At 34.8% G+C, this 14404-nt stretch overlaps 1 protein-coding gene across 2 annotated transcripts in view; it reads right to left on the bottom strand.

The window, feature by feature from the left end:
* LOC142339385 (kinesin heavy chain-like) overlaps positions 1-14404 on the bottom strand; it is a 147624-nt gene that overhangs the window by 54331 nt on the left and 78889 nt on the right. For both annotated transcript variants that reach the window (XM_075389394.1, XM_075389395.1), the window contains 4 exons: positions 7546-7678; positions 3838-3954; positions 3401-3617; positions 3164-3236 (listed from right to left, as the gene is read on the bottom strand). In XM_075389394.1, the coding sequence (XP_075245509.1) occupies positions 3164-3236; positions 3401-3617; positions 3838-3954; positions 7546-7678 (540 nt within the window). The remainder of the gene's footprint in view (positions 1-3163; positions 3237-3400; positions 3618-3837; positions 3955-7545; positions 7679-14404) is intronic.

The following is a 14404-nucleotide window of genomic DNA, read 5'->3' as shown; positions in this document are numbered from 1 at the left end:
ATCAAATTCACAGCAGCAGATCAGTTCTCATAGTAACGCAGACACAATCAGAAAGCATGCATTTTGTGTTCTTTGAATGTGAAAATTGAATTTAAAAACTCCTCTTGACACCAGCACTCCATAGAATTCTTAACGACACTAGTTGATGTTTTGTTTTCAAGAAGAAATGTAAACATAGCCAGCAGATTTCCGGAAAATAGCCGCCGCCGACAAGTGCAGTTTCAGTTAGATTCTTAAACTATACTTAATTCAGCTTCTAAACTGATAGCTAATAAGCTTAATACCGACATCAGCTAGCAAACACTAATGAACTTTGATAAACTAATTCTCAATGACTTAATAAACGGGCTTTATCGGCTTATCCGGTCACTTTTGGTTTTACTTTTTTGACGTCGACCGTATTCGCTATATTGCGTAATTCAATGCATGAAAGAAATTAAAATCCATTCAGTTGAAAAAGTGAGTGAAGTAACTCAGAAGTCAAACGTGAAAATCGTGACTTATGTAAAACGAAAAACGTGATCAAAAGCAAAAGCGAATTAATAAAACGTAGCAGGACGTACAATTCAAAGAATTTTCATTGACTAAACAGAAAACTAGGACAAGAACGGACTATAATATACGACAACGAAAGAACACAAACTACTTTCGTCACAGGAACTGCTCTGAAGCAACAGGCGATAGGGTTGTCTCTCGAACAGGTGTTGAGTATGTTTGCAGCTAGCTTAGGCTTAGTGAGGCAGGCCGCAAACGGTGAAAGGGAGGAGCAAAAATCAAAATCAAATTGCCGCATGTAAACAAAAAACTACAATCGAGAAACCGAATTTTTAATCAAACACGTTTTCTAACTCTACGTTTGAGTTGGCGTGAACAAAAATCATATAGCAAGCTTTTTCGCTTCTAATTCCTGTTTCGGCGTGAGCAAAATCATCACTACAATTTGACTAAAAAATCATGAAAATGTGTGAATAGATCTTTAAAAAAAAGACAGCGCCCCAATACACGTCAAATCCTTTGAATTTCAAAAAACCAGGAGAAGGCCAAAAGACAGGAGAAGGCCAGCTATCGCTTTGTGGCTATAACAGAACTTTATCATCAAAGTTTCAAACAATTTTAGCATTTATGTAGCTTTGACTTTAAACAATAATCAAATTCACAGCAGCAGATCAGTTCTCATAGTAACGCAGACACAATCAGAAAGCATGCATTTTGTGTTCTTTGAATGTGAAAATTGAATTTAAAAACTCCTCTTGACACCAGCACTCCATAGAATTCTTAACAACACTAGTTGATGTTTTGTTTTCAAGAAGAAATGTAAACATAGCCAGCAGATTTCCGGAAAATAGCCGCCGCCGACAAGTGCAGTTTCAGTTAGATTCTTAAACTATACTTAATTCAGCTTCTAAACTGATAGCTAATAAGCTTAATACCGACATCAGCTAGCAAACACTAATGAAATTTGATAAACTAATTCTCAATGACTTAATAAACGGGCTTTATCGGTTTATCCGGTCACTTTTGGTTTTACTTTTTTGACGTCGACCGTATTCGCTATATTGCGTAATTCAATGCATGAAAGAAATTAAAATCCATTCAGTTGAAAAAGTGAGTGAAGTAACTCAGAAGTCAAACGTGAAAATCGTGACTTATGTAAAACGAAAAACGTGATCAAAAGCGAATTAATAAAACGTAGCAGGACGTACAATTCAAAGAATTTTCATTGACTAAACAGAAAACTAGGACAAGAACGGACTATGAATGGATTGGGAAAACCATTTAGAAAAAAAATACGATCCAAAAAATCGAAAAAACTGTAAAAATCAAAGTGAAATTGCCGCATGTGAAAAACCACTGGCGAGAAAGCGAATTTTTGTTCAAACAGGTTTTTCTCACTATACTTTTTAGAGCGAAAAAAAATTCACGCCGCAAAACCACTCGCTTTTTCGCTCCACTTCCTGTTTCGGCGTGACCAAAATCACTACTCCAATTTGACTTCAAAAATCATGAAAATGTGTGAACAGATCTTAAAAAAAAAGACAGCGCCCCAATACAATTCAAATTCTTTGAATTGTAAAAAGGAGAGCGCCTAATAGCCGTTTGAAAGGCTGACGGCGGCTATTAGTTAAACATAACTAACGTCGGTAGAGTTGCTCTCGATCTACTTGTGGGAGCTCTAATCAATTGCAGCCTGCATCAGTCGGTGGGGGGGGGGGGGGGGGTAAGAACATCACTAGGTGGCTTCAAATAACCTAATTAGAGGTTAATATATACCACTATTAAGATTTATAGTGAAAAAATAGCACCAGTTTTGGCGCACTTATCTAATTTTAGTAGTAAACTGTCGCCACTTGAGAAGATCATGCAAAAAGTCAATGGCATAAAAGTCAAAATTTTGAAGAAGGAAACGTTCACAGTAAATGCTTCGAACTTGAAACTTTTCTCTCTTCAAAATTTTTGCTTTGTTCGAGAGCAATTAAATACTGTTGAAATCAGCTTCTTGTCAATCACGCTTAAATGGAAACTATGTGGTTTGAGAAACGCTAAGCTGTAAAAAGTTCTGGAGCTCAGTAATCGTCAACAAATTTTCTAATAACTGAAAATAAAATTTTCAGTAGTTTATGAAAACACAGTTAGCGAATTTTTACCGGGGGTAGCGTTTATAACCAGTATATGAAGGATAACGTAAAATTTCCCTGTTTACGCAGATAAGAACGTCTATCGTCAGTGCTTGCTGCCCAGCTACAGGGGCCGGGTCAGAAAAGTTAGAGGAGGGGTGTCAAAACCTCCCAAAAATCGACCTTTAATTGCGGTGCACACAATAAGTTCTGCTTTCTTAGCAGACTTGGTAAACCGTACGTATAGAATAGGCCTCCAAGAGAGACAAACACTAACTCAATGTCACAGGTGCATTCCATTTCATTTATGGAAAAACCAAATCACTCCATCGTGCGAAAAAAAACACAAAAAACGGCCAAACAAAATTTTGCATAAAAGAAGGCGCAGACTACTACAATAATTGCTTCAAACTTATTCCAAGAACTTTGAAGCAATTACCACAAAATACCTGCTCAAAAACAGCTCAAACTTGTATCTCAAAAATCTAATAGCCAGCATATTGTCAGAAAATACGAGCCAAGGTTGACTTCTTTCAGTTTATACTCACATAGAGGGCGGTGTCTGGTTAATTGCAGGTTGCTTCGGTTGCTGGAACTGCTGGCCTGGACGCACAGCTTTGACTGAAAAAAAAGCAACGTTTAACCACTTCAAGCTAAGAAAAACATTCTTAATGACAACTGCTAAGCCACCCGAGTCCATTAAAAAATCCTTAATAATTTAAACCGAGCACAATGTTTTAGCAATTCAGTACAAACAAAACGAACAAAAAATGCAGCAGCATTACCAATATTAGCCTGTCCTGCGTTTGGCTTTTTGTTCCTCTGTCTGACTGCCTCCTTGATCTTCTCGACCTCGGCCTGGTATCTTGCCCTCTCTTTGATTGCCCCCTCTTTGGCATCTCGCAGAGCAGTCTCCAAGTGCTTAACCCTCTCACCTGTTACTTTCAGTCTCCTCTCAAGTTTCGGAAGCTCAGTGCGCAAGTCAGCGTTGTCTTTCACCAACTAAAATGCCAACATAAGAAACGTAGATACGAATGAAATTTAAATTAAAAACCACATTAATTGACAGACAAAAATAACAGCTGTTCTTCTCCCCACTTTCGTCAAAAATTGAGTCTTATACTAGCATCATTGAACTAGCCAAATTCATTTTAACATACAAGTCTTTTTGCAATGTCTTATCCACTCCGTTCGGATAATTTTATTTCAGTTTTTGCATTACCTGTCGATGGACTTTAGTCAATGTGTCGAGGTTTGTCTCAAGGAAGTTGATTTGCTTCTGAGCTGTTGAGCCAATGGGAATACCATCACTGTCTGTCTGTGCATTACCAGATGAAAGCTAAACAACAAAAACAATATCGAAGTTAAAAGATCTATTAAAATAGATCTATTAAAACATTCTATTAAAATAATAGGATGTGAAAAATCGGATATCACCATACACAAGAGGTTATAACAAAAAAAAAACAAAATTTAGGAATGGAAATATAGCTGACTGATTGGCAGAAAGCCGGAGCCAAAATTCATCGTCGTTTATGAATGTTATTTTAAATTGCTCAATTCGTGCGCTAACGTTGCACCATCAGTTGCTAAAATAGCAACTAAGCTGCGAGGTCAATTGGTTGATAAAAGACTATAAAAAGATACAAGAGGTAACTGTTGCATATTCTAAATACAAAATGCAATGTTGATTGACGATGTCTTAAGAATCAGGCAAAGTACTCCGAAGAAGATTTCTCTGCCGATCTTTATTAAATGCTTGATAATTTGATTTAGTCATGCAGACAGAGTACTCAGATGTAAAGATGCAAAAGTTTTTAGCCCTTAACTTCTTTGAAAAATATTACTGCCAAAAAATAAAAGATATTCCGCCGAGCGAGAAAATACAAAAAGAAAGGCAGGTAATGTGTGTCCTCAAAATAATGTCCCTAACAGTCTTTAACACCAAGCGTTAAAAATTACACTAAACTCAAATATGATTTAAAAATTTAATACATTTGAATAACAACTAACAGGAGATTCAGCATCACTTTCAGAGTTTACATTACTTTTACAGATATGACCAAGAAATTAACAAATATCCAACAACTGAGCGCATTTTTTGGGCAAGAAATTTTCAATCAATAGAATAATTTTCAAAAGAAATACGATATATCTCACCGCAAATCGCCACAGCACTAAGTAACGCAATAAGTAACAATTCAGAAGGTTTATTGTCGATTTTTTTCAAACATTCATTCCGCAATTTCCAACAATAAACAAACACTCAAAACCAGCGACAAGCAAAATTCGGTATTTGGTTGTCTTTTGCCCGTCATTTTAATTTAACAAAAAAGATGTATTTTTTTAAAGATTCGAAGTATAAAATGTTACCAAATAATATTGGTGAAAACCAACATAAGAGAAAGTCAAACAAAAACATAGCCGGCAGATTGCCGGAAAAGAGCCTCCGCTGACACGCTAGATGCACATTGAACATTGAGATTGAAACAGAAAATTAAGATAAAGAAATTGACAAAAAAAATTTTCCTAAGTTTCAAAAATTGTTCTAATTCAGTGTGCAGTTTCAGTTAGATTCTAAACCTATACGCACTTCAATTTCTAAACTGAAAGATATTCAGCTTAATACTAAAATCAGCCAGCAATTGTTCTAATGAACTTTAACCAAATGCACTATATGATTTAATGACCGGGCTTCATCGGTTTATCCTTTGATTTTGCTCTTTTGACATTGATCGTATTCATTACATTGCGTAATTTATTGCGTAAAGGATTTAGAATCCATTCAGTTGAAACAGTTAGTGAGGTAACTCAGAAATCAAATGTATAAATTGTGATTATGTAAAACGAAAAACGTGATTAAAAGGTAAAACGAATTTAAAAAGGAGAGGGCCTTAATAAAAGTCGTTTGAGAGGCTAACGGCGGCTATTAAAACAAACACCGATTCTTAAGAAAGTTCGCTTGAAGATCCAAAAATGAAATACTATCAAAAAATGGGAAGTATGTGCCGTTTTACACTTGAAACACATTATTAGGCTCTGCAAAACTTTGTGGTTTCCATTTCAAAAAGTTACATTAATGCAGCACCAAAAAATTATTTCTACAAAAAATCAAATTACAAGCAAAAAAACTTGGCCTAAAGGACAAAAACGGCTAAAAACGGTTATCTATATGCGCCATTCTCTCAGAACCATTTTTCAAACTCAAAACGTCATTCACTGAACGCAGCGCACGATTGAAAAACTTCTCTCGCTTGGCAAAAATCTGTTCGCCATGGCAGCGTTTTTCACTCGCATTTAGGTTAACATGCAGCATGGACAAAACTACTTCTTGTAATAAACAAAAAAACATAGCAGGACAAGTGGTGACCTCCAATTAAAAGATCTTCCATTGACTAAACAAAAAACTAGAACTAGAAATGACTATGACTGGATTAGGAAAACCGATTCGAAACATAAGTAACCAAATTCAAATCCGCAAGTAAATCAAAAACCACTAGCGAGAAAGCGATTTGTTGTTCAAACATTTTTTACTCCGCAATAGAAGCCGCAATTCCACTCGCTTTTTCGTACCACTTCCTGTTTTGGCTTGACCAAAATAATCACCCCAACTTGACAAAAATTGTACAAATGTGTGAACAGATCTGAAAAAACATAGCAGGAAGCATTCCGAAAACGACGCAGAGTAAAAAACTGACAATCCTCACTGACCTGAAGCACCAACTACTTGAGTACAATAAGCATTCTCTAACAATACCAGGAAAACTTACATGATAAAACACTGACAAAAACAGAAAGAGCATCTGATAAAATTTACAAAAGTTGCGACTCCTTAAGTACAGGTAACAATTGGTATTAAAGAAATTCAGGTAGTTTCGCAACAATAGAATTTCACCTGAAAGACAATCTAACTGGCTCATAAAGAAAACAAAGCAAAGGGAAAATTGACGTCAAAGGAACAAGGAAAAATGAAAACAAAATAATCTTCATAAAATTTGAGCAAAACTCTCTAAAACGGTAAAACGCAACCTTCCAAAGAATATTTGCAGAAGTTTTATATAGATTTGCTGCTGGTCAGCCATCCGACCAATACGTTTCAGAAAACAGAACAAACCTGAAAAAGTTAAATTTGTTAACAAAGACAACTCAAACTAAAATTAATCAACTGATAGACAACCAAATACGCTAGAAGAACTTATTTTACCAACAGAACACCCCAAATGCTAAAAAATTAAGACGAGTAGAAAAAATGCTGAAAAAGCCTTAAACAAGGCAAAAGGATAAAAAATAATCGACTAACGTCAGGCGAATTGTGAATGAACGTCGGGCGAAAAAAAGACCATAGGAATAATATTCGAGAGCAATTAAAAATAGCTAAAAAGTGACACCAAACGCATAAAACTCCCTTCAGATGGTCAAAAATACTCACTATTAACAGTTTAGATAAATGAGGGAAACATCTATGACTGAAAAAGTTAAAGATATAAAAAATGCTTTAAAAAAGCCGCATGTAATCAAAAATTTCCGCTCACTCAAAGAAAAAATTTTCACACCTACATTTTCTCTCTCTCTCTCTCAAATAAACGAAATTAACAAAAACCACTCTTTTCTCTCAGAAATTGGACATAAACAGTTTGTTTTCACGCATTTCACTTCTGTTTTAAATACACTTCAACAAAATTACCGATAAAGACGCTCCACCAATACTCTTCTAGTCGTAAAAAAAGACAACGCCTCAATAAAATTCAAGTTCTTTGCATTGTAAAATAGACCAGCAGAGTACCAATAGTCCTCTTCGAGTCGTAAAAAAACCGCAGGACTAATACCATTGCTACAAACTTTGTTTGAGAGCAATTAATTATGAATCCGAACATGTCCATCCTTTGCAGAATTAATATACAACAAAGGCATCCTGTTAAGGCGTGCTTACCTTTTTGAACCTGGCCTGCAGGTCCTCGATAAACATGCGACGGAGATTGTGATACGTGTGCAGCTCCTTGGACACTGTCTCCTGCAGAGCCAACAAGTCTTCTTGAGCTTGCTGCTTACGCGCCATCTCTGCTCTGCAATACAATATTTCCAAAATTTCATCCAACAGCAAACTACCTAACAAACTGCGCCCCACTGTAAAGTTTGAGGTTTTCGCTTGCTGAAAATTAATTAATAGAGACTTGGATTCCAATTAAGTATTCAACACATCCATGCCTATTTCGTTAACAGCTGGTCAAAAAATCTAGAGATCAAAAAAGTCACGCAAAATATTGAAAAATATGTGACTTACCGTAAAACAAAACAACAGAGCCGTTAATTGATACAAAATGAAAACCGGTAGAAAAAAATCCAAAAAAAAACGAAAATGCAAATAATTTATTTAAAAAATGTGTTTATTTTTGTCGACAATATTTTCGAAGCTGATTCCATCTAATTCAAAACTATGAAATATCAAATGTGTAAGGCATCGTAGATCTGCTGTCATCCTTGAGGCACACAGGAAAAGTAATAGCAATAATTTTTTCAGTTTTGAAGCAGCGAAACTTTTCTAAACTTTGAATTATAAGTCAGTTACAAATTATGCTTCTTATAACAGGCCGAATACTACTATAATCAGCAGTTATAAAATATTGACACTTTTGCACATTGATTCAATCATCATACATTTTTGAATTATTCATTTTGCTTACTAAATGGATTAAGGAATTGACAGTTATTCAATGGTTTAATTAAAAGCTCTTTAAATAGAAAAACAAAAAACTTTCTTGTGCACTATTGAATTATTTTGAACTATTTTGTTTCTTCGAACTTTTCGAAAAGTTTTAATTTTCTTAAACTTCTCAGGCAGTTGTGCACAATATTCGATTGTCCTTGTTTTCAGCGCGAAGTTTGCGAGTCATGTTTTTTTTCGCCTTGTAAAATAAATTATTTCCATAAAATCTATATGCCAATATCAGGTCTAGAGATCAAAATTGATTCTTTTGTTATAGATCAAAATAAACGATTTAAAATTTTCTTGACGTTTACAGAAGAACTGCTACTGCTTTTATTGTTTTGAAAAATTGAAAAAAAACGAAAAACGGTTCATCATAAACGAGAAACAGGAGGGCTTGCACGATTCTGAGCACAGTCACTGTCCCAACCAAATGCAAATATCATGAAGGAAGAATAGCCTATATTGATCATTTTTCCAAACTCTGACGGCGACAAAACCTGACCCGAGAGTTTAAAGAAGGAAAATTGAACAAACAAACTGAAAACAAAGGCCACCTGCATACAAAAAGCCTTGAACAAACCCGGCAGATTGCCCGAAACGAAAAACATACCCTGCACTTTGGAAAATAGCGGCCATTGATTCCCATAACACTGATTTGGATTGGAGGAACAGAAAATCAATGATAATTGATTGTTGTAAACAAAAATTGTTTAAGTGCGAACTATTCGATAGCATTGCGTAGTTAGTCATGCTTCTATTTCTTAATGAGAGAACTCGTGGGCTAGTATCAATGCAAAACGCAATAGAGGTATTAACTAAGACTTATAAGAACCCAGTTCAAGTAGCGAACATCGAAAATTGAGTTTTATGAGTTTATCCCGTTTCTATTTTCATTTTCTTCGAAGAATGAAACTAGCCTGAAGAAGTCAAAATCATGAATAATTCTAGTTTATCGAGTTTCTTGCGATTTTGCTTCTTTGACTTTCACCATCTCAATATTTCACGGAAATTTGCTGAATGCACATTTTGAACTCCATTCAGTCGAAACAGTGAGTCAAGTAGGTAAAGTCAAACGTGCAAATTGTGTCTTATGTTAAACGAAAATACTATCCGAAGTTGACGCATATTCAAAATATAGCTGGCAGATTGCCAGAAAATAGCCGCAAAAGCTTCGTAGATCTGCAGTCTCAAAAAAAGTAAAAAAGACAGACCAAAAAATTCGTCTTTTCATGGAAGGCTGATATGTTATATTTTGATAAAAAAAAACCTGTAAAAGTTTTTGCTGTCTCTATTAACTGCTGTCAAATTACCTTCAATTAGAGTGAAACGCACACATTTGACCTTATCTCTTTGATATAAAGTAAATAAAAGTCAATTTCAAAGTGAGGAAGTCATTTTTGAGAGTGAGGTAAGTCAAGTGTGACCAAAAATTTAATCACGCGAATGAACAAAAAAACTCGCTCCACTAAGAGCAAAAAATGACGTCACCCACGCACTTCAGTTGCAATTGCATGAACGAATGAACAAAAAGCAGATTTGAAGTGGTTGTGACGTCATATAGTCGTAACAGAAATCGCGATGACGAAATAAAAAACATAGCCAGAAAAATTCCGGAAGCGACTCGAAGCGTCAAAACCTCACAAGAAAACCGTAATTGGAGCTGAAGCCATTACTTTTAGTTATAAACCATTAACTCAATTCCTCCCCAGGTCTGATATAGAAATTGGTGAAATTTAAACCACTGTCACCAAGAGAAAATGAAGCAAAATGTTATATTAATGAAAACGTTTGGTAACATTAAATAAATCCGAAGTTATTAGGATGGTCAAAATACTGATGAGCTGAACAAGTTGACAGCGCTATCAATAAGCCTCAAATTATTCATGATTCTAATCTCAAAAAGATCGTGAAAGCAAACGGCAGATAATAATCTTAGAAAGTAAGTTAAATTTTCTTAGAAAGTAAGTTAAAAGAATGCTCAAATCTTAAGAATCAAAAACTCACTACAATTAGATTTCTAATCACTGCAAATAAGACCAAAACAATACATACTTCTTCCGTGTTGTACCTATGCTAGAGAACAAGAGTTCACACTAATTCAAAAATTAAATTAATCGCAGAAAAGACATAAGCAACAGAATAAAATTCAAAGAAAAAAAATCGTTTAAAAACAATACCAAGGCCAGAAGGAAATTGCAATAAATAGTAAAAAGTGATAAATTTGGAAAAAGCTCTCTAGCAGACTCTCAGTACTGCCTTATGTTGAATGAAGCCAGCTGCAAATCAAAGAAATTACGAAAATCCAAGAATGCTGAAACCATTCAATTTCTTAACTGAAAAAATTATTATAACCAATATAACTCAAGGTGCAAGGAAAAAGCTAGAATGATACAAACTAGAATGCGAAGAATATGGACACAATGTAAGGAACACCGTAACAAAGACTAAAGCTTGATTTTTGAAAGCTAAAAATCAAATATAAAAAGTCAAGGCAAACGAATACATTTCATTGTTCAGCATTCAAAATATAGAGAAGACAACGAGTCATCCAAAACAAAGATCCGTTCGCCTGAACGGAACAAAAAAACGAAAAAGCAGAATTCAAACATACGAAACATTGAAACATTTTGCAAAAAAAATGGTCAAAAAAACTTTAAAACTGCATTTATGAAAACAATCTTAACTGTTTTTCAAAAACCTAACGCCAAAAAATGATTGAATTTTTATTGAAACGAAATTAAAGTCCCTCATGTTGCACAAAAAGACTACTTCTAGCAATTACAATCAAAATACAAATAAAAAACTGACGAAAATTGGAAAAAAAACTACCAAAATCAGATTAGCATATGTAAATTTTATAAAACAAAATTACATCGAGAGAGAAAGAGGCGTCGAGTATATGAATTATCAAAGAAAAGTTGCCATATTAACTAATTTTTGATAAAAAGACAGTTAACAGATCCAAAAATGAAGAAATTAATAGAAAAAAGCCAAGAATTAACAAAAAAAAAAACAAGAAATATGTGTAATTTTCCACCTGAAACGCATTCTCAGGCTCTGCAAAACACTGTGGAATCAATTTCCGAGGTTGACATTTCAATATAGTGTCGAATAAACTTTATTTCTATAAGAAACCAAATTAAAAGCAAAAAAATTGGGCCACTTAGTCCAAAAAACGGCTAAAAACTGGCCATTCAGTCAAAAACTACTTTTCAAAGTCAAAAATCATTCACTAAACGCACAGCATGATCAAAAAAACTCCTCTCGCTCAGAAAAAAATAGTTCACGCGGCAATTTGTCTCACTTTCGCTTTTAGGTCAAAACAGCGTCTGAACGAATAGTACATCCGGTTAAAAAAACCTTAAGAAAACCAACACTCCTCTTCGAGTCGTAAAAACCAAAAGAAGGCCAATAATAGCCCCAGCTATCGCTGTGCGGCTATTAAACAAGAGAGCTCCTAAATGGTCCACTGAGTAACTACCGGGCGGTCATTAAAAATGCCGTTTAAATTCCAATCTGCTGATTTCGTTCAATATTCATGGTATTCATGGCATTCAGTATACAGGTTCAGCCTTCCATAAATACATGTTTACAAGCATGACGAAAAAAAGCGTACGGGGTTGGATCGAACGAGACGGGGAGGGGGTTGAGTGGAGAGGTGAACGATTGGGGGGGGGGGACGAACATTTAGGGTGATGTCTAGAGGGCTGGACTAAGTGGGTCCAATTCGCCAGATTGAGAAGGGTAGACGCGACGGGGAGTGTGAGGAAGACTGATGTAATATAATAGCCACAAACTTCGCTTGAGGGCAATTAAAATAGGCAAACATTTAGAAAAAAAAATTCTCATAGCTTCTGCAGCTCATATTACTTCAATCTGATATCAAGTTCACAATTGCTACCTCCTGTAAATCGCAAATAATGAAATTGCTCCACCGATATTTTTCTGGTTTGAAACAAAATAATTACTTCAATTTAACATGACTTCTAAAGCTTAATTTTTTCAATTGTTTGGGGTAATTTAGAGTTGTGAATATATGACTTTGTCATGACTTTAGGTTGTCAATAGGAAGTGGTGTTGTCAATAGGTTGTCAGTCAGGAAGTGGAGCCAGTCTGCTCCAGTGTAGCTCAGAATGAATTGGACACGAGTAATGAATTGGACGAGTAAGACATCTACTTAAAAACAATTCTTTGGGCAAAAAAAGGACTAATTGATCTTCTTAAATAATACAAATTTCTTGATGAGGCAAAATAAAATTTTTACACGACTTTTTAAAAATCAGAAGACTAACATAGACTACCAATACTTTCAAAAAAACTTTCAGAAGTAGCTAAAAAGGCATCAAAAAAAGAGAAAAAGAGATACATGCAAGAAAAATCAACTTGACAGAAAAAATATGATAAATATAGCCAGGAGAATTCCAAAAAAGCCGAGATAGAACTCCTTGGCCTCAATTTGAATTGAAACAAGAAAGAACCTTTTCCAGCAGGCTTAGAAGATAATATACAAATTGTCTTTTAAATGAGGAAACTCAACATACCCCGCAGATTACAGGATAAAGCCGCTATTGATTCTTCAGCGTAATTAAAACCACTCTATATTTGACCTCTAGCTGACGTGAAAAAGCCGAAAAAAGTGTGAACAGATCTTAAGACAGCATACCAAAACAATACAAATAATTTGAATTGTAAAAAAAGGATCGCTATAATAGCCGGTGAGAAGCTGAGGGCGGCTACTAATAAGGCGAAAAAAATAGCAATCAATTCTTCAGTTTTGAATCAGAAAAACTATTTTCTAATTTTCGCTCAGGGAACAAACAAAACATTTCAGCAGAATTATTCCTAAACCTTCGAATTGCCAAATTGATACATGGGCCATAACTAAAAAACTTCAAAGTAAAAAACTACCATGAAAAATACCAAAGAACTAAATTCTAACGCAATTTACGAAAAAATTATATTGCTTTTGTGGTTATTATCTAAACTCCGACTGCTTCGACTTCAAAACTATGAATGACTGAAACCAGCATAGTTATGCAATCATACATGGCTCTACTTTCACCCTTCAAGAAGAAAGAAACAGTAAATTTCAAGTATCAAAAACATAACTGGAAGACTTTCGGAAAATAGCCGCAATATCTTCGTAGATCTGCAGTCTCAAAAAGATAGCAACAGGAACAGACCAAAGAGAAACTTCTTTTTGTTAAACTCGTTTTCTGGTGTTATATATTGATTACGAATCCGTATAAGTTATTGCTACTTCTATTAGCTGCTCTCAAATAACCTTCATTTAGAATGACACACACTCACATGACCTTATCTGTTTGAATCAAATTAAACAAAAGTCAGTTTCAGAGTCAGGAGGTCATTTTTGAGAGCGAGGTAAGTCACGCCTGACCAAAAACTTAATCACGCAAATGAACAAAAAACTCGCTCCAATAAGAGTAAAAATGACGTCACGTACGCAATTCATCTGAAATTGCATAAGAGAATGAACAAAAAGCAGATGTGAAGTGATTGTGACGTCATATGGCGTAACAAATCTCGACGACGAAATAAAAAAACCATAGCCGGAAGAATTCCGTAAGCAACTCGAAGCGTCACAGCTTCACAAAAAACCGTAATCGCAGCTGATACCATAACCTTCAACAGGTATTCAACCGTCAACTCTTATCCTCAACAGGTTTGGTTAAAAAAGATTGCTGAAATTTATACCGAAATCACTACGAGAAAGAAATGCAAAAAATTTCGTTATATTTTAAGTATTTGGTAACGCAAAAATATCCAATATACATAGGATGGTCAAATTATTGATCAACCACAAAACTGTTAGCACCATAAATCGGAATGAAAAAACGCATGATGCTGGTCTTGAAAAATAGAACTCCGCTATCAGCTGTTAATACCCAAAAACACATTTAGAAAACATAAGGCAGATAAACATCTTGGAATCTGAACTAATTTTTCAAAAGAAAAAGAATACTTAAAACAAAGACTCATTTAGTTTTCAAATCACTGCCATTAAGACAAAAATAAGATATTCTTCTTTGTTGGAGAGATGATAGATAAAATGAAATCAAAC

This window comes from Convolutriloba macropyga, chromosome 5 (genome assembly GCF_964194025.1).
Source record: "Convolutriloba macropyga chromosome 5, txConMacr16.3, whole genome shotgun sequence".
NCBI lineage: Eukaryota > Metazoa > Xenacoelomorpha > Acoela > Convolutidae > Convolutriloba > Convolutriloba macropyga.
This window is presented reverse-complemented; position numbering and strand designations above follow the sequence as displayed.